General features: G+C 44.5%; 1 protein-coding gene across 1 annotated transcript in view; it reads left to right on the forward strand.

Annotated features, from left to right (window-relative positions):
* Positions 1–22,899, forward strand: part of LOC125940027 (venom metalloproteinase antarease-like TfasMP_A) — a 47,391-nt gene extending 24,492 nt beyond the window's left edge. The window contains exons 8-12 of the mRNA XM_049655682.1: positions 654–703; positions 2,494–2,602; positions 8,115–8,249; positions 19,738–19,941; positions 22,247–22,899. Of these exons, the coding sequence (XP_049511639.1) occupies positions 654–703; positions 2,494–2,602; positions 8,115–8,249; positions 19,738–19,747 (304 nt within the window). The 3' untranslated portion in view covers positions 19,748–19,941; positions 22,247–22,899. The remainder of the gene's footprint in view (positions 1–653; positions 704–2,493; positions 2,603–8,114; positions 8,250–19,737; positions 19,942–22,246) is intronic.
* The last annotated feature ends 1,626 nt before the right edge of the window (positions 22,900–24,525 follow it).

A 24,525-nucleotide genomic window follows, 5' to 3' on the forward strand; every position in this document is an offset into this window, starting at 1 on the left:
TGTGTGCAATGTGTAGTCATGGAGTACTTTCCCCAAGAGCACCAACGTTAACTGAAAAGGCTGGCTAAAGTTAAACACCTTGCTATGGAAGTTAGCATGCAAAGCTTTTCTGAGGTGCCACACTTATCCCGATGTCCCTTCCCTAGCTAGAGCCACTTCTCTAAATAAGCCTCGAAGCATCATTTAAATACACCATTTTATCTCCCCATTGCAAATTTTTATTGGGGAAAGTGCTTTTCTTTACTGAAACATAACCACTTCATAGAAATTGCCTGAATATTTCTCTCAATGTAAGATTTTAATCCCATCATCGCTGATCTTCATTCCAGAAATGCCAAAAATTGATGCTTCTAGTTTACACAGCATGAGCAATTCCCCCTAAATTCAGAAATAAAATCAGGACATTATTGTCGGAGAGAATGACTGTCATGGTTTCAGGAAATGCCTTTGCCGGCTTGACTGCATGCGCCTAATAACTGTATCCATGCATTCTGCAGGCCTTTGAGCGAGAGTGCTAATAGGAAAAATAATAATAAATTACTTGCACTTTCAATACATAAGCAAAGGTTACCCATCTCTTTCACACACTTTACACAAACGACAGATAAGGTGGTTTCCGGGATGTTTTGTTGAAAAATTTTTATATCTTCCAGAGAGGACCTCGCATACTGTAAGGGTGGTAAATGCAATATTGACGTCACAGGTGAGCATAAGCCAGGTATAGGCAGTTTTTTCTCGGGCCGGGCTCGGGCATGGCATGTGCTTCTTGACCCGGGCCTGGGCCGGGCACGGGTACTTTGACGCGGGCCCGGGCCGAGCTCGGACTTTATGGTGGTGTGCATGTAACGTGCAGCGAGTTATCCTCGCGCATCGGTACTCTGAAAAACCTGTTGACCCGGCGCAGCTGGAAGGTAGCAGTGCTACTCCTTTGTACGTTCCTTTTCTTGTTCCGTCGTATTTTGCGCTGTTTGAACAGAATGTAAAAGTCCAGAAAGACTGAAGTCGCCTCAAACCAAAGGATGTCATTCTATTCCTTACCGAAATCAACGTAATAAATGCTTTCAGCGCGGTGCAAGCGCGTTCGCAACTTGCTGATTCTTCGAAGGCGAATTGGTAAAACGATGACAGGTAAGACAAGGTAAGTCGTCAGGCGGCTGAAATATGGCGTTGCGTCCATCCATGATTGCACGCATGTTCTCAACCGGCAGCGCATTACGCAACACCATGGAGGGATGAGAAGCTTTCATTCTCCATTTACTCCATGCGCTGGGCTCACGACCGGTCGTGGCTGCGCTTCGGCTATAGTGTACTAGAATAAAGTTGAGTGGGACGAGCGGCTGGGGTGGCGCATGCTTTGCAGTGAGGCGCCCGACGTGGAAGAATGCTGTGGCGGCGCTGCGATAGAAGTGGATTGGGCCGCATCAAGGTCGCGCCGTTGGAAACTGCTGGCGATACTGCTCGGCAGGCTCATTCGAACTATTTCGTACGCTGGTATTTGCGTTCAGACCGCTCAAATGCTGTTCATTGCATATGACATGTATTCATGCCTTAAGAATGAATTGCTTTCATTCTCTTCTTTATGTTAATTTTTTACTGCCGCTCGGTGATCTTTTTTGCTCTAGGGCCGGGTTCGGGCCAGTTTCGAGCCGTGCTCGGGTCTAAGGTAAAGGAGTGCCGAGCCGGGTCGTGCGGGTAACGTGGATTATTTCCGGGCCCGGGCCGGGCCCGGGTCTCGCCATACAACTTTTGGTCGTGCTCAGGCGGACAGCCCAACGTAAATGTGGGCCCGAGCCGGTCCCGGGCTGTAAAAATCGGTATATGCAGTGCTCTAGTATGAGCTATTCCTTAAGGGGATAGATTTAATTTTGACGCAATTTCACGGAAATCCTGCCAGAGTGAATGCGCGCGGGAAAAGGGCCGTCGTTGACGTGCTGATTCTAGCGTGAGGGCTTCCGAAGCACAGGCAAAACGTCAGCGAAAACCTGCGGACCCCGAGTTGAGGGAGTGAGACGTTGAGTCCAAATGTCAGCGTCGTCTTGCCCTCCAAGAACAGGACAACGGTGTTTCACGCCTCGGTAACGCTAGCGCCAACTTCCCCGGTGCGAGGGCGAGGTTTTACACGATTTTCTCAACGGGAACTTCGGAGCTAGGTGCAGTGCGTGTGACTGGTTGAGGTTCGAGCACAACGTGCTACTCATCAGTGCGATTTGTTCGAAGGAACACCGAAGAAACACACGACAAGCTTCGGTTAACCCCATTTTCTCAACAGCTCGACAGGGGAGACACTACTGGTTCTTTTTATGCAAGGATGATGTGAATATATATGAGAATCAGGACGCTTTCAGCGAACTAAAAAGCACATGTGCTCTTTAAAACGCTCCAATTCGGACCTGACGCACACAAATATCTCGTTATATTGCTTCTCTTATATTAAGGACTCGTTTCTTTATATTCTTGGTAACAGATTCTTGCTATATATATGTGCCATTTCAGGTATCGCTGAAAGAGCTGGAATTTGCACGGTGGAGAACTTCGCTATCGGAGAAGACGAACCGCGCACATATAACGGATTAATAACGATGGCTCATGAACTTGGGCATTCGTAAGCACCCTGAAAAAAATCACTTACTTGCATGCAAAAATGTCCCTCGCCCAAACATTATGAACTCATAACTATTTATTTTTTCTAATTTAGGCTTAGGACACCTGCATTCTTACATTCATTACCAGGCTGAACTATAGTATGGCACCTAGCTTATAAGGTGCACATATTTTCCTAGATCATGAATACATTAACGATGTTTGTAACCAGTGCCTTCTGCTAGTGCCAACCTATGAAAAAAGTGAGCGTTAAACGGAAGACAAGTAAACATCCCATCCAATTTCACGTAAGAAGTGTGCAAACCTCAGTTTCTTAAGTGCACTGTGCTGAGCGAGGGGCAGGTGGAGCAAAGTCATGCAGAGAGACAACATTTATCGCTAATGAGGTGGGGCGACTTCCTCGTATGGTGGAGCCTTTAGTTCAGGGCTCCATTGGCTCGCGAACCCCCGCGTGCCCGCTTGATCAGCAGTCGCTTGTCTTGCGGGTCTAAACTGGTCAGTGCAGTCTCCCAGGAGGAAGGTGAAAGTGAAGGAACAGGGTGGTAGCCCGTAGGTTATGAGCATTCCCAGGTGCAATGATATAGTGAGCTTTGCTCCACAGTCATGAATACTCATTCGACAGTCGGGCCCATCACGATGAATGTGAGGGCTTAGATATGGCGTATGCTTAACGTCGGTCTGGTTTCGCAACACAGATTACTAGCACTAAAGCGGTATAGTTGACTGCGGTCTTGTGGCTACGGAGTGTTCGTATCATTATTCTAGTTATTGGGGCGGGACTCCCCAAGAGGCACGTGACGGCTAAGGACGATGGCAGAGTTCATAATTTGCGCTACTAGTGATTACATTTCAGGCAGTGAACTGCTAGGAGCGTCAGCAATGACCCTCAGGTTTTGCTGCGCGTGGCTCCAAAAAAGTCACCTTATAGCGTTTGTACCAGGCATACTGTGATTGTCTGCAAGTTTGTCACGCTTTTTGCACACAGCTCGTGTGGTGCCGCGGCTCTCCCATAAAGAGCAGCGTCGATTAGAGTAACGTTTTCCCATGCCACAAGATCAACGTGTTTGAACTTGACGCACTCTGCGAGCCACTGTTGAATACCTGAATCAGCTACCTAACTAGCTCACCATATTCCGTGACTTAAAAGCAGCCCTCCGATCTCTATCCTCAAGTCTACTTCATGGTCCTCAAGCACAACTAGTATCCGAAATCAGAGAATCTCACCAACGCGTTGTTGGAAAGGCGAACGGAATTTCATTTCAGCGGCTTCGGGCCATTGCGTCATAGTCAGCAACTATAGAGCCAATTAAGCAGTGCACTCCACCCATGAAGTATTTTGAAGCAGCGCGGAAACTACGGCTAATTGCTTGTCCAAGCGATTTAGAGCATTGCAATATACCGGAGTGTGCGAATTTGCTACTGTGCTTTTTAAGCGAAGTTTTATAGGCTCATAAGTTTCGGTGGTGGTGTTGGTGATGGTGGTGTTGTCACGCTGAAAAGTTGGTCGAAGAGGAGGAGGTAAAACTTTATTTTCTTCAGATGCAGAGTTACTGGGTTTGTTCTGCTAGGCGGCGTAAAGGTGGCCGTAAGCCCTTGACTTTCGGCGACCTCCAAAGCCCACTTGATGGTCCGCAGCTGGGCCGCGGGATCCGAGCTGGATTCCGCTACCTCCCAATCTGTAGTGTTATTAAGTTCGATTTCCGCCCTAGGTTTGAGCCCGGGGCAGTCGCTCAATATATCTGTCAGGTCCGTTTTATAGGTGTCGCAGTTCTTGCATTTAGGTGAGAAGCTACCCGTATATATTAGCGAATACCTGTAAGGGTTGGTAAATGAGCCAGTCTGCAACTGGCTCCAGGTCACTTGTTGCCGTTTATCCAGTGATTTATGCGGAGGGGGGTATTTTTGTCTACGTTCGCGGTAGTGCATAGTAATTTCGTGGGAAGCCACGATGCGATCCCTCGCTGAACCCAGGTCGAGGCCTCCCACCGCCCGGCTGACGAAACCTCGGGCATAATTGTGGGCAGCCTCATTTCCTGGCTGCGAGGAATGCGCCGGAACCCAGATGATATTAATCTGGCGATCAGGTGGTGGATATTTGTGCAGAATTGGCATGGCCGGTTTGTAGATTGTGCCACTGGCAAAGTTTCTAACTCTGATTTTGGAATAGCTAAAAATGATTTTCGCGGTGGTACCATCTATAGCCAGAGCCTCTTCTGCTTCCTCTGCATGCATGCAACTAATTGTTGCTGCGGAGTGGGCCTGACCTTGATTGTTGACTGTACCTATAGAGAAGGCATCTCCACTTGGGTATTCCGCAACATCGACGTGGACTATATCCTGCCGACCCGAGTAGTGTTTATGTAGAGCTCTTGCTCTCCTTCTGTCCTTGTGATGTTCAGGATGCATGTTTTTTTGGAATTGGGCCTATCCTTGAATTTCTGTGGTATACTAGGGGAAGTTTACATATTGAGGTATTACATATTTAATCCACACACACCTCAAAAAGTTGGCCGGTCCTTGTGATTGTGCACAAAGGGTCCAAGCTCAATGGCACATACCCCGGTGGCCTCGGCGACCTGTAACGGGCCCTTCATGTACCCTTGTCGCACGTGGGACCCAAAGAGACAAAATTGCCAGCCCTTCTTCTTTCGAGAAGATGGGGGTCTGCGAAGCTTGGGGCCCGATTCTAGCGTGAGGGCTTTGGAAGCCTAGGCGAAACATCAGCGAAGAGGTGCGGACACCGAGTTGCGGAAGCGCGATGTTGAGCCCAAACGTCAACGAAGAGCCTCCGACCCTGAGTTTAGGGCAAACAAAGCCGAAGGCCTGCGACAGTGTCGTCTTGCCACAAGCTTCGCGTATCCCCATTTTCTCGACAGGGGAAGGGTTCTGATTTTTTTTAATGTTTCTTTGCGCCTTCGACTACCGCCTAGTCAATCTCGATTTGACGCAAATTTAGTGCATCCGTTTTGGGAGAACGTTCCTTTTGCGAACACCTGCTGTTTCGGTATTGGTATGATGGACAGGGCCTTGTGGAGCGCTTGTGATTATTGCACAGCGTATACTGCGCCTCTTTTAGCTATAAAATACAGACATTGCGTGCCAGATTAAGCTAGCTGGACGACAAATTTTTCACATAGGACAAATACTCTAACCATGGCCTCGACCGTCATCCGCTCGAGCGTTCGTCGTCGTCTTCTTCCACAGCGGGCTGTGATACCAGTAATCATGCCAGTGTTCCTATACTGCCCCTCCCTCTTCGAAGGCGCTGACGGCACTGGCCCACGGCCTGTAGGGGTGGAAATTTCGGTTTCAAATTCTTTACCGCAATATCTCGCCAAATGCAAACACGTATAAAGCTGCGCTGAAATTTCGCATTAGTGAATATCGAAATCAGCGGACATTTTTTTTTCTTCTGTATCTCATTTTCTACAGATTATTTCGATGTGTTGCAGAGGTGGAGTTGCGTCGATGTGACTACCTTGCACTGTCCCATCAACAATAAAAGAACTCTCCTGAATTGCATCGCGACTTGCTTTCACAGGATGTCGACACCCCTGCTGGGACCTTCCAGTGTAGCTTGGCTTGCAAGCTTCGATATTACGGTTGTGTTGCCTCGCTCTCGAGTTCAACACGGTCTTGATGATGGCTGGTTCAGTTACAATTTAGGCAATTGTGTTGGTTAGGTTGTGGAATAGACCGGTGGAAAATTTATCCTGCACATCACGAATAAGGCATTGCAACATCTTTTCCTCGTTCACAGTGGCGTCGCCATAGCAGAGAACTCTCACAACTTGCTCCCCGAACATGGGGATTGACTCCTTCTGAAATTTTTAGTGTGTTTGCCGTGGATACACAGCTCATTTCTCTGTAAGGGAGCCCGTAAACATCGTGGAGAGCGTGGTCATGAATACATATATGTCATGTTAAAGTGACTGCCTTGTTTCCGCACCGAAATTTTGCGGAGTCTCTGAGGATAAAGCGTTTCTTCGCAAAAATTATTCGTCAGAAAACCTACTGCACGCCTTGAATTTTTCGTAGTGCTCCAATTATTCATCGATTGCTTCATAGATGAATCAGCGCAATGTCGAAAATGCTCATGGCTGTTGGAGTACAACTACAGCTTATGTAGCCGCAGTGCTTATTGTGTTAGTCGTGCTTATATTACCGCTCCATATGCTGTCATTCAGGGTTCCTAATTAGGAAGGCTCTTTCTAGAATAGCCGGCTATTTCATCGTGTTTGTGGTGTATTCTACTACGCCTACGGCACACACGTTACATGGGATGTAAAACCTGAATCTACGAGAGACTCCGGACAATCAGAAGCTCCACCAGATGTGACGTAGCAAAAATCAAAGCCACTTTCTTAAAAAAAGATGGTTGAACGCGAAGTTTTCGCCCATGCAAACTTGCTCAAAGTCAAAGTCCAAAACCAACGACCACGCAATGAATCCAAAAATGATGAGCGACCGGATGCGATGCATTTGTGATTTGATTGCTTGTTTAGGATTGTATTTTTTGAAAGTTGAAGTTGAATGAAGTCGTTGAAGTTGAATTTTGTTAAGTTGCATAACTTTTTTTCAGATCATGTAGCCGTTGATTACACGCACACACTTACACTTTCACGGACCGCATACCGTTGCCGATACACGGGATCGGCCTTGCGGGCACGATAGCGCTCGCGCTTACGTTCGCGTACGACAGCCTCTTCTGCCGTGCGCTGCATCCGAGATCTACCCATGTTGACGTCCGGGAATGCATTGCGTGACGCGCGTAATGCGATACAGATATATACAGTTCATACGGGTAACGTGGCAATGCAGTTCCCATTGTTCTTGTCGGTACAGCTGCGAATGTAAACTGAAGTGGTCTAGGATTGTGAGCGTAGATGCGCAGATTATTCTATTGTGTTCACAGATGCGCAGATAGTCCAATTGTGTAAGTTGGCTTTCCTGCAGTGCGTTTTCGGCGCCCACGGACGAATAAGTGAGATATACTTTTTTCTGTGGTTTTACGTGCCAAAACTAGAACTTCGACATACTGCTAGCAGTTTATTTGGTTAACTTGTGCCCCCTCTGCTAAGATAATGCTTTCTGGTGATTAAAGCAACAAGTCGGCAGTCGTCGAAGCAAACGACTGGGCCTCGGCTTGGCCACATTTATGCACGGGTCATTAGATTCCCCTTATGTGGCCACGATAGCGAGGTAACTGCTAGAAAAAATGCTCCAAACACGAATGAGTGTGCTTCAAAGTTCGCACAAGGGGCCCGTCACGACATTCAGAAGGCGGCCATTCTGTGCTATCACGACAGCGTTGTCGCCTGACCTAAAAATGTGAGAGCAAAGTTGCACAGTGACAGTGAATTTTCTAGTTTTGTAATTATAATTACGCCGTATTTATTCGCATTTTCAAAATGAGATCTTCATTACACTGCAAGTGGGTTTGTGGGTTTATGCACCCTTTTATGACGTCCAGATAATGTGTCGTATGCTTTCACAGAACACTTTTTTTCCAGTCTGGGCTCCGATCATGACAGTTGTGAAGATGCAAAGGACTGTCCTGCTAGTTATGGAAACTTGATGACAAGCATAAATACGGACATGCGAAATAAATCAAGGCTGTCGCAGTGCAGCCAACGACAAATACGTTCGTTAGTAAGGTACGATAATACATTTTTGCAATCAAGCTACACATACTAGTATAAATTTAAAAATCTTTGTGGTCAGGTCGGCATCTTCAAAGTCTTACTTGTAGTAAACAAAAAAATGTACGTATGTGTTATCATTTGAAATTGTAGAATAATGCATCCACTAATCTGCCATTCAAGGCGACCTTCGATTCGAATAGTCACTATTTCCAAATACAAGTATTCTTCGAATTGTTTTTGAGTATATCGTAGTCACATGCATGTTTGTTTAATCAAATTGTAGCAACCATACGACAAAACTGAAAATTGAAAACCGACGTATGCGACGTTCGTCGGCATGCCCCGGCTGCAGCCGGCGTCGAGATGCGACATGCTGCATTTCGCGCCGGCCTCGTCACCCAGAATGGACCGCATTCGCGTCTCCTCGAGCAAGATGGGCTGGTGGATACTGGTGGTGGCACGTGCAGCGAGTTCGCAGTTTCGTATCATCCTGAAACTCCTAGTTTCGTATAAAATGCGCATGCGTTTAGGCGGCATGGCATGGCGCACACATTGAACTATAGAGGGGTTGGTTTTTCGCGCCTTCCATAATCACGGCTATCCACCAGCCCATCTTGCTCGACGAGACGCGGATGCGGTCCATTCTGGGTGACGAAGCTGGCGCGAAATGCAGCATGTCGCATCTCGACGCCGGCTGCAGCCGTGGCATGCCGACGAACGCCGGATAGGTCGGCCGCGCCTCGCGCTGTGGCGAGGGTAACCTGGGAGAGGGTGGCAACCTCGACGAGCGATGACGTCACGTGCCTAGCCTAGCAACGGCTGGCGCCAGCTGTGCGAGGCGTCTCTAGGCAACGCGCGGTGACGTCATCGCCAGGCGCACTTTTTAACACGAAAGTGTTTTATGCCGGGGTCCACCAAGACTTCACTGACGTATTTCCGTCACGGAAATACGTCATAGAACATAATACAAAGAAAGAAACCAGAAGAAAAAGTTCCACAAACATGCAAAATTTGGAAATCGAACCCACGACCTCTCGGTCCGCGACGATAGATCGCCGAGCGTTTAACCCATTGCGCCACAAACGCATTTGCAGAGAGCTACACAGACGCGCCTTATATATCTAACACTCCTCCGTGTACCCGCGCTCTTGCTCGGCGCGGTGCCGCCGCCTACGAGCAGAAAAGAGAAGTACTGCATTATGACACTAACGCGCACCGACAGTGAACGCTTCGGTGGTCTCAGCACTACGACGCCTCGATGCCAGCATTCGAAGGGACGCTGGCATCGATGATGATGATGATGATGATTTATTGGCATCCCCTTTGAAACGGGGTGGCGACAAATAGTCACCTAGCCTGCTTGATTTAATCAGGTATACTACACATGTTCTTTATCTCGCATTTTTGTATACCTTTTTCAAAAATTTAGCTTGTACCGCTGCCTATGATTTTAAGAGATCAGGTCGTATCGATCTTTTCCCTGCTTTTTTTCCACCAGTACTCTAATCGTCTCTTGCTGATCTCTACGGCTGATCTGTTTATGTTTCCTTCCACTTTAAACCCAAGCGCTTCTGGGAGTTGCACGTTACCTACGGTTCTCGCTGGGTGGATCCCGTCGCATTCCATTAGGATGTGCTGAGTGGTCTCTGGATCTTTACTGCAGCATACACATGTCTCATCTAGTTCCGAATATTTGTTCCGATATGTTTTCGTCCTTAGGCAACCGGCTCGAGCCTCAAATAGCAAGGCACTGCCCTTTGTGTTATCGTACAGATTTTCCCTTCTAATTTCTTTCTTCTCATTCTTGTAAATCTCCATTGTCCTTTTCGTTTCCATTCTTTGCATCCAATTCACGGTCTCTATTTCTCTCACTTTCTTTCTGATGACCCCTGGTTGTCTATTTACATTTTCGATTATCCTGTACTTGGTTGCCAACTTCCTTGACCTCTTCCTCCATTCTGTGTCCACGCTTTTCATGTAGAGATACTTGTGCACTTTAGCCGCCCATTTATTTTCATCCATGTTCCTGAGCCTTTCTTCAAAACTGATTTTGCTTTGTGCTTCTCTGACTTCAAAAGAGGCCCAACCCATGTCTCCATGCACTGCCTCATTTGTCGTATTACCGTGTGCTCCCAAAGCCAACCGGCCTACTGATCTTTGGTTAACTTCTAAACCCGCCAATATATCCGATTTTAAGCATATAATGGCATTTGCGAATGTTAGCGCTGGCACCATTACTCCTTTCCAGATTCCACGCACCACCTCATACTTATTGTGGCCCCACAGTGCTCTGTGTTTCATTAATGCTGCATTACGCTTCCCCTTTATTTTCAGATTATCTTGGTGGTTGCTTGAGTAATTCTTTCCTTCGTTTATGTGTACGCCGAGGTACTTATATTGCTTCACTATGGGTATTACTTGCTGTTGAATTGACACCACGAAGTTACTCGTGTGTTCATTAAAGATCATAATCCCTGATTTCTCTGTGCTAAACTTAAGGCCTAGATTTGTCGCTGCGTTCCCACAGATATTCGCAAGTATCCGTAAATCTTTTTTATTGTCCGCTAGTAGCACAATGTCGTCTGCGTACATCAATCCAGGGACCTTTGTTGCACCATTTGTCCATTACGCATGTAGGATAAATCAAAACCTAATTCGCTGTTTTCCAGTCGTCTTTCTATGCCCTTGACGTAAAGCGTGAACAACAATGGTGACAGAGGGCATCCTTGCTTCAATCCTTGGTGAATTCCCACCATTTCATTTCCTTTTCGACCTTCCCATGCCACTTGTACTTGGTTGTCTCGATATATCTCCCTCAGCAGCTCCACGAAATCGTCATCTATGCCTTCGTATTGAAGAATATCCCACAACAATTCCCTGTCTACGTTGTCATAAGCTCCTTTAATATCTAGAAATGCTACCCATAAAGGTCTTTTCTGAGCTACTGAAATCTCTATGCACTGAGGTAGTACAAACATATTGTCTTCTAAGCGTCTGCCTGGCCTGAACCCATTCTGTAGTTCCCCCAATACACCGTTTTCCTCCACCCACTTCGACAGTTCTAATTTTATGGCTTGCATTGCCATTCTATATATCACCGACGTTACTGTAACTGGCCTGTACGAGCTCGTCTTATCCTTATCTCCTTTGCCTTTGTAGATGAGATTCATCTTGCTTTCACGCCATCCAACGGGAATATTCTTTGTTCTAATCACTTGCTCTATGGCATTAGTCAGCAGTGCCTTGCTTTTTGGACCGAGGTTTTTGATTAGCTGTATTGGGATTTCATCGGGTCCTGCTGCCGTGTTGTTAGGGACATTTTCTGCTGCCTTTTTCCAATAGAAGCTTTCTATGCTGAATTTTGATCTCTCAAGCCTCTCTGCTGTTGCTGGATCTGTTGTCTGAACTACACTTTTTCTCGTACCGAAGTTATGCCTGATAACGTCTGTGATGTACCGCTGCGCATCATCGCCTTCATAGATGTTACCGTCTTCATCCCTTATAGCTGTTTGCGAGTTTCTAGTTGGAGCTCCGAGTGCTTTTATATGGTTCCAGAATCTTTTTGGGGCGCCTTTGTCTCTTTTGTGAATGTTATGCACCCAACGTTCACTTGCGCATTTAATTTTCTCTTGCACGAGCTCACTCGCAACCCTTTTCTTTTCTCTGTATGTATTCCATCTAAGGAGCACCTCTTCTTCTTGTAATCCCAACTTTTTGGCTTCTCGATGAACCCTATATGCCTCTTTACGCTCTTCTATAGCTTGTTTAATTTCCTTGTTCCACCACTTACGTGGTTTCCTCTTTCCAATCCAACAATTGTATTGCCGTGTCCGCCTTATTTCATGCTGCATAACCTCCACCAGTTCCTTATATTCCCAGACTGCTGTAGGAAAAGCCTCAATTTTCTTCTCTATGTTGTTTGCGATCTCTGTTATTTGCTCGTCATTCATTTTTAAAAACTCTGAGGCTATTGGTTCATGTTCTGCACTGGTATCTCTCCCAAACTTTAATGCTAAACGTCTATGATCGCTTCCCAGGCTATTTTTTCTATTTTCGTCTATTATCATTTGTTCCAGTTGTTCGTAGACCATTTCTGAGACTAAGGCGTAGTCGATACATGACTGCCTGTTTCCGCATTGCCACGTTACCTGTCCATGACACTTATTTTCCCTGTTAACTACTATAAGGTTCTGTTCATCACACAAATCCAGCACTAGAGAGCCGTTGTAATCAGTATATCCGTCTAAATCGTCCATGTGCGCGTTCATATCTCCCACTAATATCACCTGGCCCGAGTTACTGAACTTATTAATATCGCTTCTAATGCAATCGACCAATTCCTTATTTTTTTCCCTGCTATCACTACCTGTCCATAGGTAAGCTACTCCCAGCCACGTCTTTTTACCTTGCCATGTACCACTAATCCATAAATGCTCTTTACATGTCTCGTTTACCCTTCGCCACTTCAGACCTCGCCTAATTAGTACGCCTACGCCTCCGCCTTTCCTTGACCCGGTCATTCTGTTGCACCCTTCCCATACAAAGTTGTCGATAACAGGCGGCTGCTCCAAATCTCGTAGATGCGTTTCGGTCAAGGCGTACACGCCAATCGCTTCATCATTCAGTTGCGTTTGAATTTCCAGCCATTTTTCCTGCTTACGACCACCCTGCATGTTAATGTAACAAATTTTACCTTCTCTATTCTTATCCTTTCTGCGTCTTTTCCTGACTCCTGGTCGCCTAATTCTGCCCTTTACTGGTGTTTCGCTATGTTCAATACTCAATCCTGCTTCCTGATTGCCTGGGGCCCGCCTAAAAAAGCTACAGCTCGTGCCGCGAATCGACTTCCGACCGGTGTTGCTACACTTTCACTAAAATGTATCCCGTCACGCACAAAAGCGCCTTCGCGGCCTGCTCGGTGCACTTCTCGGTTGATGTCAATGACCGTAAAATTCATTGCTTTAGCTAGAGTACAAATTTTCCTGTTTACTGCAAGAACTGCCCTTTCAATTTTATAACCCTGCCTTTCAACCTCTGGCACCGTGCACACCGCAATTTGTACTTCTTTTGAAACATTCCGCGGGTCGGTGACCCCTTTGGCTATTTGCTTTGTGATTCCTGCTCCTCGTCCGTTCAGTACGTCAATCACTCCGCCCATTATCACCACTAGGTGTCTCTCCTCCATTGTGTCCCACATGCGTTCCTTGGCCTTCGCTATCACCTCTCTAATCGGCTTTCCGGGAAGCGCGCTAACCTGGACTCGTTCGTCTGCCCCTACCCTCTTTGCTATCGCCGGTTCTACTTTACGCATGTACTCAGCACAGCGGAGCGTGGCCTCCGCAATTAGCTCTGAAAATGTTTCTGAAGTTGATCGCGGAGGCTGCAATTACGACGCGCTGTACGCGCTGATTTGACTCGGTGACGATTCAGTTACGTGCTTTGTCTTGCGCGTTGTATTAGTGTGTCAGTTACGTGCTTCGTCTTTCGCGTTGTGCTAGCGTGTGCAGCGTAGTGCAGCTTCCATATGCACGACGGTTGCTCATGGTCATCGACGTTGGTAGTCGTGATGGAGGAGACGTGCCACCAGGCGTCAGCGTGGGTGCATCAACGCCTAAGGGCGCTTTAGCCACAAAACACCAATAGACATTATATATCAATGTGCAATAAACATTACACTACTTCTGTGAAGACACGTTTCACTTTCGTGTTCTATACCGATTCCTATATAAGAGGGATCAACCACATTTTTTTGTTGTTCGCACTACGCAGCCTAACCAAGAGCTTAAACAGCTCCGCCGTTATAAACGTGAGATGATAGTGGTGTCCTCTGTAAATGTTTATCGCAATTGAAAAAGAAATCTGCAGAAAGCACAAGGAAGAACAGACGTCTGCTGACTATTTTATATGCTGCGAAAATGCTGTCGAAAAGACGTAGCCCTATAGTATATGGTTGCACTGCAAAGGTAGTACATATACTTACACCGAAAGACGAGACAAGTACGGGTTCGTCTCTCGTTCTAGTGTGAGTATCACTGCGTGAGCTACTTCTGCAGCGCAAATATACAGTCTGCAATATTGCAGGCTGTATATTGCAGGCTGTATCTTCTTGAGCAGTGCTTCTACAGGGCCTAGTTCATATACCATGATATCATGGCATATCAACTAGGCCCTGTAGAAGCACTGCTCAAGAAGATGTATTGTTTCTATATGGTATCTGTTGTTTTGGGTGGACGATAGCTTTACTTCGAGAATATGAAGCGACCATCAGACGGATTTAAATTTTCGCACACGCGAATGAACTGTTTGTAGATATTTGCGACTGTTGAACTGCGGTCAGAGCTAACTTTTATGTTCTCAGGCCTCAAAGATCGCTCAATCGCGCACAAATATCGCACACATGCCCTAAAGACCTATGAGCCTTGCAATACTGCTAAGATGATACTGCTGAGCAGACTTATTCCAATCCGTATCAATCGGTATATCATCTCAAACCATCTCTTTCGTTATCACGCCAACAGAAATTGATAAATTTGATCTACAGTTTAGTACTCGTTGTTAAACATTTCCGTTAAAATTATTTTACTAGAAACACCATGCACCATCTGAAATGGCGATTGAACTAGAACAATTTGTGAGATTTGACAATTGTAGGCACCTTAGGGAGTCTAGCGAGACAAAACTTTTAAATGAGGTATCGACGAAATTAGCGTCGAATGTTACAAACTTTATTAAGTAAAACTATGCTATGTTTGCGCTTTGCTCGATTCGGGAACACCATACGCATATAGTCGACAGCAGGAATTAAGACAGAAATTTCTGTCAACTTGTGAATTTTCCGATCCGACATATGGGCTGTTTTAGCGATGTCTAAAACAACGGTTGATGGTCATGTCTGCACGCTGTTTTGATAATTCTGTTCGGATAATATCAAGTGCCACATTATTTTCCCCATCGTGGGTTCCCTTTAATGATCAGCGTTTCGACATTGTATGTTAAATTTATTACGAGAAATCCTTCCGGCGTCTTGGGTTGCACTCGTACACGAGCACTCAGCTTATTTCAGACCAACCTTTGACCGAAGCTCGACTAGTAGTCTAATCTCTTATATTTTGAGTACAGCCTGGTCAAAAGTCATAATTCATTGCTTTACAATACTGTGCAGCACTTCATAGCACTGTGCAGCCCTGTGCAGGAACTGAACAAATCATGCCGAGGTTCTAGCGCCAGTTGAACACACACTAGGCCACCAAGCTTGCGCAGAAATGCTGATTAAATATATTAATCAAGTATCAGGTGGTTTTGCATGCTCCTTGATCTGACAACGATTCCTTCGTGAGCCTAATAAATGCCGTAATAACCAAACTAGGTGCCTACTGGTGTGAGTAAAAAGAAATGCTCCCTTACAATGCGAACTTACGCTTTACAACATTTGCAAAGCAACTGCTTTCCTGCATAACAACGACATTACTATGACTAGTACTATTGCGAACAAATATTTATAATAATTTTTTTGCGTGATCTGACTTACAAAACTTTGGAACTAGGACCCAGGTACACATTTTGCATATCTAATATTTTTTTTTACTCTTAGTACTTATACTAAAAATAGGAAATTTTTAGTGACATTCATGTTACTTCAGGTGCACCTTTTAGGTTTAACATAAATATTTTCCTATAATTTCGGAGCCAGTAGTGCGGCTATAGATATATTCAAAACACCAGTGATCACGGTAGAATTTTTTGTATCGCAGTATACCTTGCGACTACTACGTCTTGAAATAAAATGTTCAAACTGAAATGCATATCTATATATCAACGACTTACCTTTGCATGCATCCTGTAATATACGCATGTTCGCCGATGACTGTGTTATCTACCGCGCCGTAATAAACACTCCGGATCAGCTAACCCTACAAAGTGACCTTGCTAACATTTCAGAATGGTGTACCACTTGGTTAATGACATCAAACGTTAACAAATGTAAAAACATGTCGTTCACCCGCAGCCATAACCCTCGGAGGTTTGCGTACACAATTAGTAATTTGGTTCTAGAATCAACTAACACTTATAAATACCTCGGTGTCACTGTGTCAAACGATGTGATTTGGCGTACGCATGTGCATAACATCATTTCAGCTTCTAACAAAGCTTTTGGTTTTTTAAAACGTCATTTGCGGAACGCTCCAAATCACGTAAGATTACTTGCTTATACATCACTTGTGCGACCGAAACTTGATTATGCCTCCGCAGTCTGGAATCCGCATCAAGCATATCTCATCGATGCTCTTGAAGCTGTACAAAACCGCGCCGCTCGATTCATCCATTCTTCATATTCATATGACATCAGCGTCACGTCACTGAAATTACTATCTGGGCTTCCAGACCTCGCTTTACGTCGGCGCATCGCTTCCCTCTGTCTTTACCACAAATTCTTTTACAGTCCTACCCTTCACCAAGCACCTTATATCACGTCCGCATCGCGCATATCATACCGAACCAGCCACTCGAAACAGGTTTCACGACCACGTTCACGAACATCAACATTTTTAGCCTCGTTTTTTCTCCGCATGGCGGCAGACTGGAACGGCCTCTTCCTGCCATTGTCGAAATAATCTGCCCATCCGTATTTTTACAAGAGGTCACTGACCATCTGCAACTACGTTGTACTTGAATTTTCATTATATATTTTATATATACGCATGTATTTACATGCGTATATGTATATGTACATACATAAGCGTTATTATGTGTATACATGTGTTCATGTATTTGAATATGTATATGTGTACACATTTGTGTGTGCATATGTTACTTGAACAAGTGTAAAGTCAAATGTTGTACCCACCCCTTATGTAATACCCCTGAAGTCAGGGGTCTTTAAGGTAAATAAACTGAACTGAACTGAACTAAAATTGAGCGCAATTTTAGCAGTAACGAAAGAGCTAACTTAAAGGTGTTTGCCTGCTAAACGAACTTATCATTTCTGTGTTTTGCTGCGGGCTGGTTGGCAATAACTGAGAAAGCTATAATCACTACGACAAACATAAGCGAACTTGAGGGAAACGGTAGATTGACACTTAAACGGGCTATTCAATATTTATACACCACTTATTCAATGTTTATACACTGTGCCTTCATTTAGGCTTGTGCCAGTATGTATGCCAGATGTTTTATCTGTATACTACAAAATACCTAGTTTAGTATAAAAAGTGTTACCGATAATTAGGAAAGTGTTTTACTCTCCACTTCTGCAGCCGGCTAGAATCATCCTGTATAAGCGTCAGCACAGGAGCAAACTATACAAACCAAGGGTACCCTGGAGAAAATATAACTTACGAGGAATTTTGTAGGTTGTTGTACCCCGAAATAAATGACATACAGGCTTCCACAGTAAGTGGGATGTTATGTAGAACATCACTGTTGCCCACTCGGGCATGTTGTGTGCACGTCCTCTTCATGAATGTTAGGCGATTCTTGTAAGGAGCCTTATTTTCTTTAGTTCTTTAATCGTGTGTTGTTATTGTGTGCTCTATTGAAACTAGTTGTCAATTACACATTTTGAGTTTTAAGAACGGCTACCTAAAATAAAACTATGCATATAGTAGCTGATTAACAACACATGCAGGGAATAAAATGCTAGATGTTTGCTTGAAATTTCTAAGATATCGGGCGGAAGTACGCTCCTATTACGTTTGTTCAATAAGTGGCAGACAAAATATGTATGACATGTTATTGATATTATTACTATCAGAACAACATATAGCTAGTGAACGTGCATTTATATGTACGGCCAAACTAGGCATGTGTCTTTAAGAGTCGGTCCGCAGAAGGGAGCGTATACCAGATTACACAGAAGAAACAAAACAGGAGAAGAGTGAATGTTGTAAAAAATATACCTAAAGGAATAATTAATGTTAACATGGCCGTAATATTTTTGAGTGTCACAGAAAAAAAACTGGGCTCCAATCACGCTTTGAAGTTGATTGGCCATGAAGGTGTCATATCACCTGTTCCGATAGACCTGTGTAACGTAGCCTTGAATGATCGAGCAATGCACTGCACGAAATGATTGACGGCAAGGCAAATCAATTCACTGTAACAACACTTTATCCTAAGCGCGACGCCATTGTACAGAATGATGTTACTGTTCCCGTCGCCGCTAATCAGGTTCACGCGGCTCTTCGGGAGTCCTAATTATGCGTGTCCTTCCCATAGCGCTATCACATCAACTAAATCCGTTACTTGTTGCTAGGCGGGTTTATCTTTTACAAATGAAAGTGTAGTGGCGCCACTCCCTGCTTCGTACGCTACAGTTGTCACTTCCTGACAGCTGCAGCTTATGCAACCGTAATGTTAACCGGGAAACGCATGCGGTGAACGCTACGTACTTAGCAATGTTCGAACACGTCTTTTATATATAATGTGGTTTTGACACTCGTTTTGTGCTTTTCGATATTGAAACGAATAATGGCGTGTGTCTTGCATACGTCATTCCAATGGAGACAGGCACTTTTAATAGCGAAGCTCTTTAACCCAGCCGTAATGTGTGGTTCGTAACGAGAAACGGCCGCGCCGTAGCCAATGGCAACAAGGAGGCGGTGACACCCAGGACGGCGGCGCGGCGCATGCGCACGCGGTCTCCTTCTCGGCAGCTCCCTCCCTTCCCGACCCTCGCCTCTCTTGTCTCCGCGGCGCACTGAGCAAGAGAAAAAAAAAGGCAAGGATTGCACTTGGCCGCGCAAAGCTCAAGACACAGCGAAGCTGCCCGGTTGATTGCGTATCTTGGTTGTAGCTAGGTTGAACTTGGCTATGTCGAGGCTTAAACTTGGTTGTAGCTAGGACTATACTCGTGTACGTCATCTGTGCTAGTACTGGAAAGGCTGCGGTTGTACTGGAAAGGGGCGCGGCGGTAGCGTGGCGGTAGCGCAACGGTGCAGGGGGACCATGACTTCATACCAGCAGTGGCGGCGGCGATAGCGTGGTGGTGGCGTGATGACGCGACAAATCCTTGCAGTACTACCGCAGCCTTTCCAGTACTAGCACATATGACGTACCCGAGTATAGGCGTAGCTACAACCAAGTTTAAACGTCGACATAGCCAAGTTCAACAAAGCTACAACCAAGAGACGCAATCAACCGGCCAGCTTCTTTGTGTCTTGAGCTTTGCGTGACCTAGTGCAAACTGTCGCCTTTTTTTAGCTTCAATATGTTAAGCGTTACTGAGATCTGAGTCACGTACAGCTTCACTGCAAAATCTCCGAAGCAAAGCGCGAATAGGAAGCTCGTAATCCACAATGCTTATGAGCTAGATCGATGAGAAACCGTATTCCTACTTTCGTTCCTATTTTTCATCCTATATTTTGTCAAGAACTGAGAACCCGTTTAGAAGGCTAGATCCTAGAGAGTTAGTTGGGTTTTTTAAGCAGGAGAGAAATTTGTTATTGTCGCGTATTTATGTGCTATGATACACGTGTTTCCATCTCTTGAACAGGAGGGTGTGAGGGAATGTGACATCAAGTGCTGCTGGAATAAGACAGTAAGAACAGAAAATCGTGGCAGCTTTAGTAGTTCCGAGACTAAACTTACGGAATATCAAGAGACTACAACTGAAGAGAGTTACGATTATTACTACGACGACGGTCCATCTTCTGGATATCACAGCATGCTGGATGGAATGCCATGCAGCGAGAATAAGGTATATTACTGGTTTTATAACTCCTGTGCTCTTCTAGAATCAACGTTCTTATGCAGCGGTATTTTGGCATACATACGGTATGCTTAACAGCTGTAAATCACCAAATGCAATATTTCTTCGTTAAAATATATATACGCTTGTAATTACCCCTTAACGTCATTCAACCTCCACTCAATGAAATAGACAATGGGTCGGGATGATTTAACATTAGGCAGATATTTAAGAGACAGCTCTCAATCAATACTGCTATGCTTACATACTATACTATACACACTATAATATACTATACATACTATTTTACATACTACTATACTTTGCAATAACGAACGCACTTCTAAATGCAAGAGCCAGCTTTAGCTCTAGTGCTCCTATAGAAATACACGGATGTTGGCCTAGGTTACTCTGCCTATGACCAGTTCCTGGTACATTTTAGTACACACGTGTATAGTCGGTAGTTAGCTGTACACTTCCATTTTAGAACTAGGTGCTGGGTACACTTGGCCACTTACGCCCACTTGCGCTCGTGCTGCTTAGTTTGGTTTTCCAGCGTTTGTTTGTTGTGCTGGTTGCCTATGAATACTACATTCGGAGTACACATACATTGAGAGCATACGTAGAGGTATTAGCGGAAAGATTGCAGTCACCGTGCTTCCGTCAAAAGCGCAGGGCAACCGCACTCTAGGACGCTTACTTGATGAAATGCGTTCACGGCGCTGCACAACAATTTAATTATTCACATGCTTTTGCGAAGCTATCTTGCGGTTACCGAAATCAAGACACTGTCACGTCATCCGTTCCCTTAATTTCAGGTCTCAGAGAAAAATTCTACAGTTTTGGGCAAAATTCAATTTTTTCCCTAAGACCTAATTTCCCAAGATATAGGAGGATTTTTCTACATTTGGAAGCACTTGCTCTCCGTCCCACCACACCACCTTAAAACATATTCCCATTAACGCATCAAATAGATCCGTCTATTGCATATGCCAAATATCTGAATGTGTTGAGCGGGAAACGAAAAGAGAATTGTGCTCTTCTGACGGCAAAGGTATGGACAAGTTATATGTGAAGTGCCCTCAGCCGCGTTGAATATAAGAACTGGAGACTTACAAGGCAGCGTATGAGGTGGGAGAGATATGATGAAACGGTGTTCATACTAAAAGCATGTTAACTTCACCTTTCGCAAAGAGCACGCCCTTGTGGCGTAGTGGCTTTGGCATTCCGCTGCTAAGCTCGAGAACGTGGGATAAAATACCCGCCGTAGCGACCACCTTTTGATTGGGATGAAATGCAAAAACGCTTTTCTTCCGTGCATTCGGTTGATGTTACAGAACCCCAGGTCGTAAAAATTTTTGACGCCGGCCCGGGCCGGGCTTAGACTTTCTGGTGGTGTGCATGTAATGTGCAGTGAGTTATCCTCGCGCGTTTCGACTCGGAAAAATCCGTTGCAGTGGCGCAGCTTCCAGCTGCGCCGGCCGTCAAGAGTCATGGGCGCACCAAAGCAACTAAAACATAAAAAAATTGTACTGCACAAACGTCTTGCGAGAAAAACTGGGCGTCCGCCAGCATCCGCGTAGCGAACGCGCGCTCGCTAGCAGACCACGTGCTTAACAACGACAGCAAAATTGAAGACGTCGCGCTGTGTAATGCGTGCCTCAAATATGTGTTTTCAAAATGATGTAAACATAAATTTGGAGTTGAAGTAAAGCACATTTTTAAAAATTTTTTTGAGCCATGAGTTGTCTAACCGTTACAAGACCAGGATGGGCTTGAAGCCCCTTGCGCCCCCCACCCCGTTTCCGGAGCCCCGGGTCGCCTCGTATATGCGAAATATGTTAGTGTTCCCAGCTCAGTGCAGTTTCGCACATCGCATAGCAGTGCTTGAGGCTCAGTGTCTTTTTCGGTCTCGGGCCGGGTTCGGGCCGGTTTCGAGCCGGGCTCGGGCCGGGCTCGGGCCTAAGGTAAAGGGGTGGCGGGGCGGGCCGCGTGAGTAACGTAGATTATTTCCGGGCCCGGGCTGGGCCCGGGTCTCGCCATGAAACTTTTGGTCAGGCTCGGGCGGGGAGCCCAATGTTTTAGTAAATCCTACAACAGGACTTAATTTTTAACCTTTAGAATCTCTTCAAAACTCATGAGTTTTGTGTATTCTCCATCCTTGAAATTTTATATCCAAGTCTTATTGTCTCATTTTGTCCCAATCTCACTGCGGATAGCAAGTTGCCTATTTTGCACAGAACAAGAAATCTGATGTAGGTATATATTATATTGCTTAGAGTAATATCTCTTGTTTTATTTCTTTTCTTCACAGACATGCTACAGAGGTATTTGCGGCACTCACAACTGGAGTTTGATAAAGCGGGACTATGGCACTTACCGGACGTTTCTAAACATTTCATGATCTTTGTTTCCTTAAATCGAGGATTGTGTAATTCTATCGGAAAGTAGTAAACACCCTTTCATTTCCCAGGATACACATTGATTTCAACATCACTAATTTTATGATAAGGAATGCGGGCAAGAAATATTGCAGCGCAGCCTGCCTGTACGAAGGTGAAAGATTTCATTTTCAAGCAAAGGTTTCGTATTAGTTCAGCACTGTTACGTCCGTCCCATATAGATGATGTCGATAAAGGATACTGCACTAATATTGAAAAAAAAGAACACCGCAATCAATGCCACACTGCTTTGCTCCATATTAAGCAAGTTTATTGTTTGAATGTAATGATTTTATTTTTTGTAAATCAACTGGAATGATTAAAATATAGTGATAATAATATTTATTAGTAATTTTATATTACAAGACACTCATACTTTCTTCAAGTTGTTCACAGTCATATGTATTCCACTGCTTGAACTCACCTGAGTGGTGTGGAATGGCACAATTTCAATAGAATAATAATGGAGCATATTAATCTAACCTGTGCAGTAAAAGTTCCTGAGTATTTATAAATATCGTTTTCTGTCCTGACCCACCAGCAATTTTCAAGTTTGCATAATTATCCAACACCACTGTCATTCAAAATGCACAAGTAAATGCAGCAACGTCGTTCTTTTTGTGTAAAATAAGCTATACAATTATTGCATGCATAAATCTAGTAGTTTGTTTCACTATGATTTCCTCAAAAGACTACTAGACATCTTGAACTTTTCCACGTTACCGCATTTCTCAACCTGCATTTGCTTCTCCATAGAATGCAAGTTCAATCCCATTGTCAATTCCTCCACATTGAAATTTAAAAAAATGTATTGTTTGATGTTTATTTTGAGCTTTACAATTTTTCCCTGTTTTACTCCTTCCCTGTTTTCACAGAGTTTCTGTCTCCCTCCGTTTGTGTACTTGGCCTCTCACGTTTATGTTATAGCTGGAATAATGCTCGTTATGTAGGTGCTTATTCTGGTCTTTCTTGGTTTTAGTGTTAATTGAAGTACCTTTATTTTTGCTGCGCTTCTCTGTGGGACAGTATTTATCCTTCTGGTTGTTTCTGGGTTTACACAAAATAAGGCTTGTTTGAATAATGTAGGGCTTATTGTAACATTATTATTATTTAGAAATTTACAAACAAGACAACCCAAGACTGATTTACATAGCTCAATGCGTTCTTCTTATAGAGAGTATGTGCCAACCTTCGGATAATATGACCACCTTCAGATCATTATACACACTACGCATTCACTTTTATAGTTAAAAGATCACATAAATGTTGTTTTATCAGCCGAAGCTATTCATTATGCAATCTCGTTGATGCTCGTACTCCTATAGGCTATCAAATCTTTATTTCCTGAAATATATATGTTTGCTTCTGGCATGCCTACACTAAGTACTCCTTCAAAAGGTAATATATTTACTAAAATTAGGACTATTTATCCAACTACGAGGGACTGCGCAGACGTCAGTTATATTCCACCGACATCTTAACAACACTGTGAATTTCATGTTTATAAATTAGTTCGCTACATTTTTTGCATATGCCAGCGTGTCCCTTTAGTGGAGTTTAGTTCAATGTTGCCCTGATTCAAATATAAAGTAGCTTATAGTCAAGATATTGTAGAATACTGAATTGATTCAACCTTTTTTAATAACGCAGCATGATTATCGGAAGCAAAACACAGTCGAGAAGGACATACCATTTGGTTGTGGAAAGGGCTTATGCAATTTTCGGGCATAGCACATGGTCTCCTGACGCAGGACAGTCCCAAATCGATCGCATGAGAGCCGTCATTTTGAACGGTTCAGTAATTGTGGTGATGACAGTATTTTGAAATAAACATTGAGGAATTATAGGGTAATCACGCTACTGTGCGGAACTTGCCTCTCCAATTTATAAACGCAAGCCTATGGTATGACTTTTGTGGCAAAGACCGAGGTAGCTATTTCTAATTTGGGACATAAATCCACTTTCTTCATCGAAACTACATTATCCCCCCCCCCCGCCCAGTTACTTGGACGAGACCACGTGCCAGAGGTATTCAATGAAAGAGTGAACTGAAGCTGCACTTGCTTAAAGCGTTAGAACGTCTGTGTGCAGCACTGTAGCCATATTACGTGAAACTCAATACAATGTGAAAATTCTAAACTATCTTCAACCC

The sequence above is a fragment of the Dermacentor silvarum genome, chromosome 9 (assembly GCF_013339745.2).
Source record: "Dermacentor silvarum isolate Dsil-2018 chromosome 9, BIME_Dsil_1.4, whole genome shotgun sequence".
Taxonomy (NCBI): Eukaryota; Metazoa; Arthropoda; class Arachnida; order Ixodida; family Ixodidae; genus Dermacentor; species Dermacentor silvarum.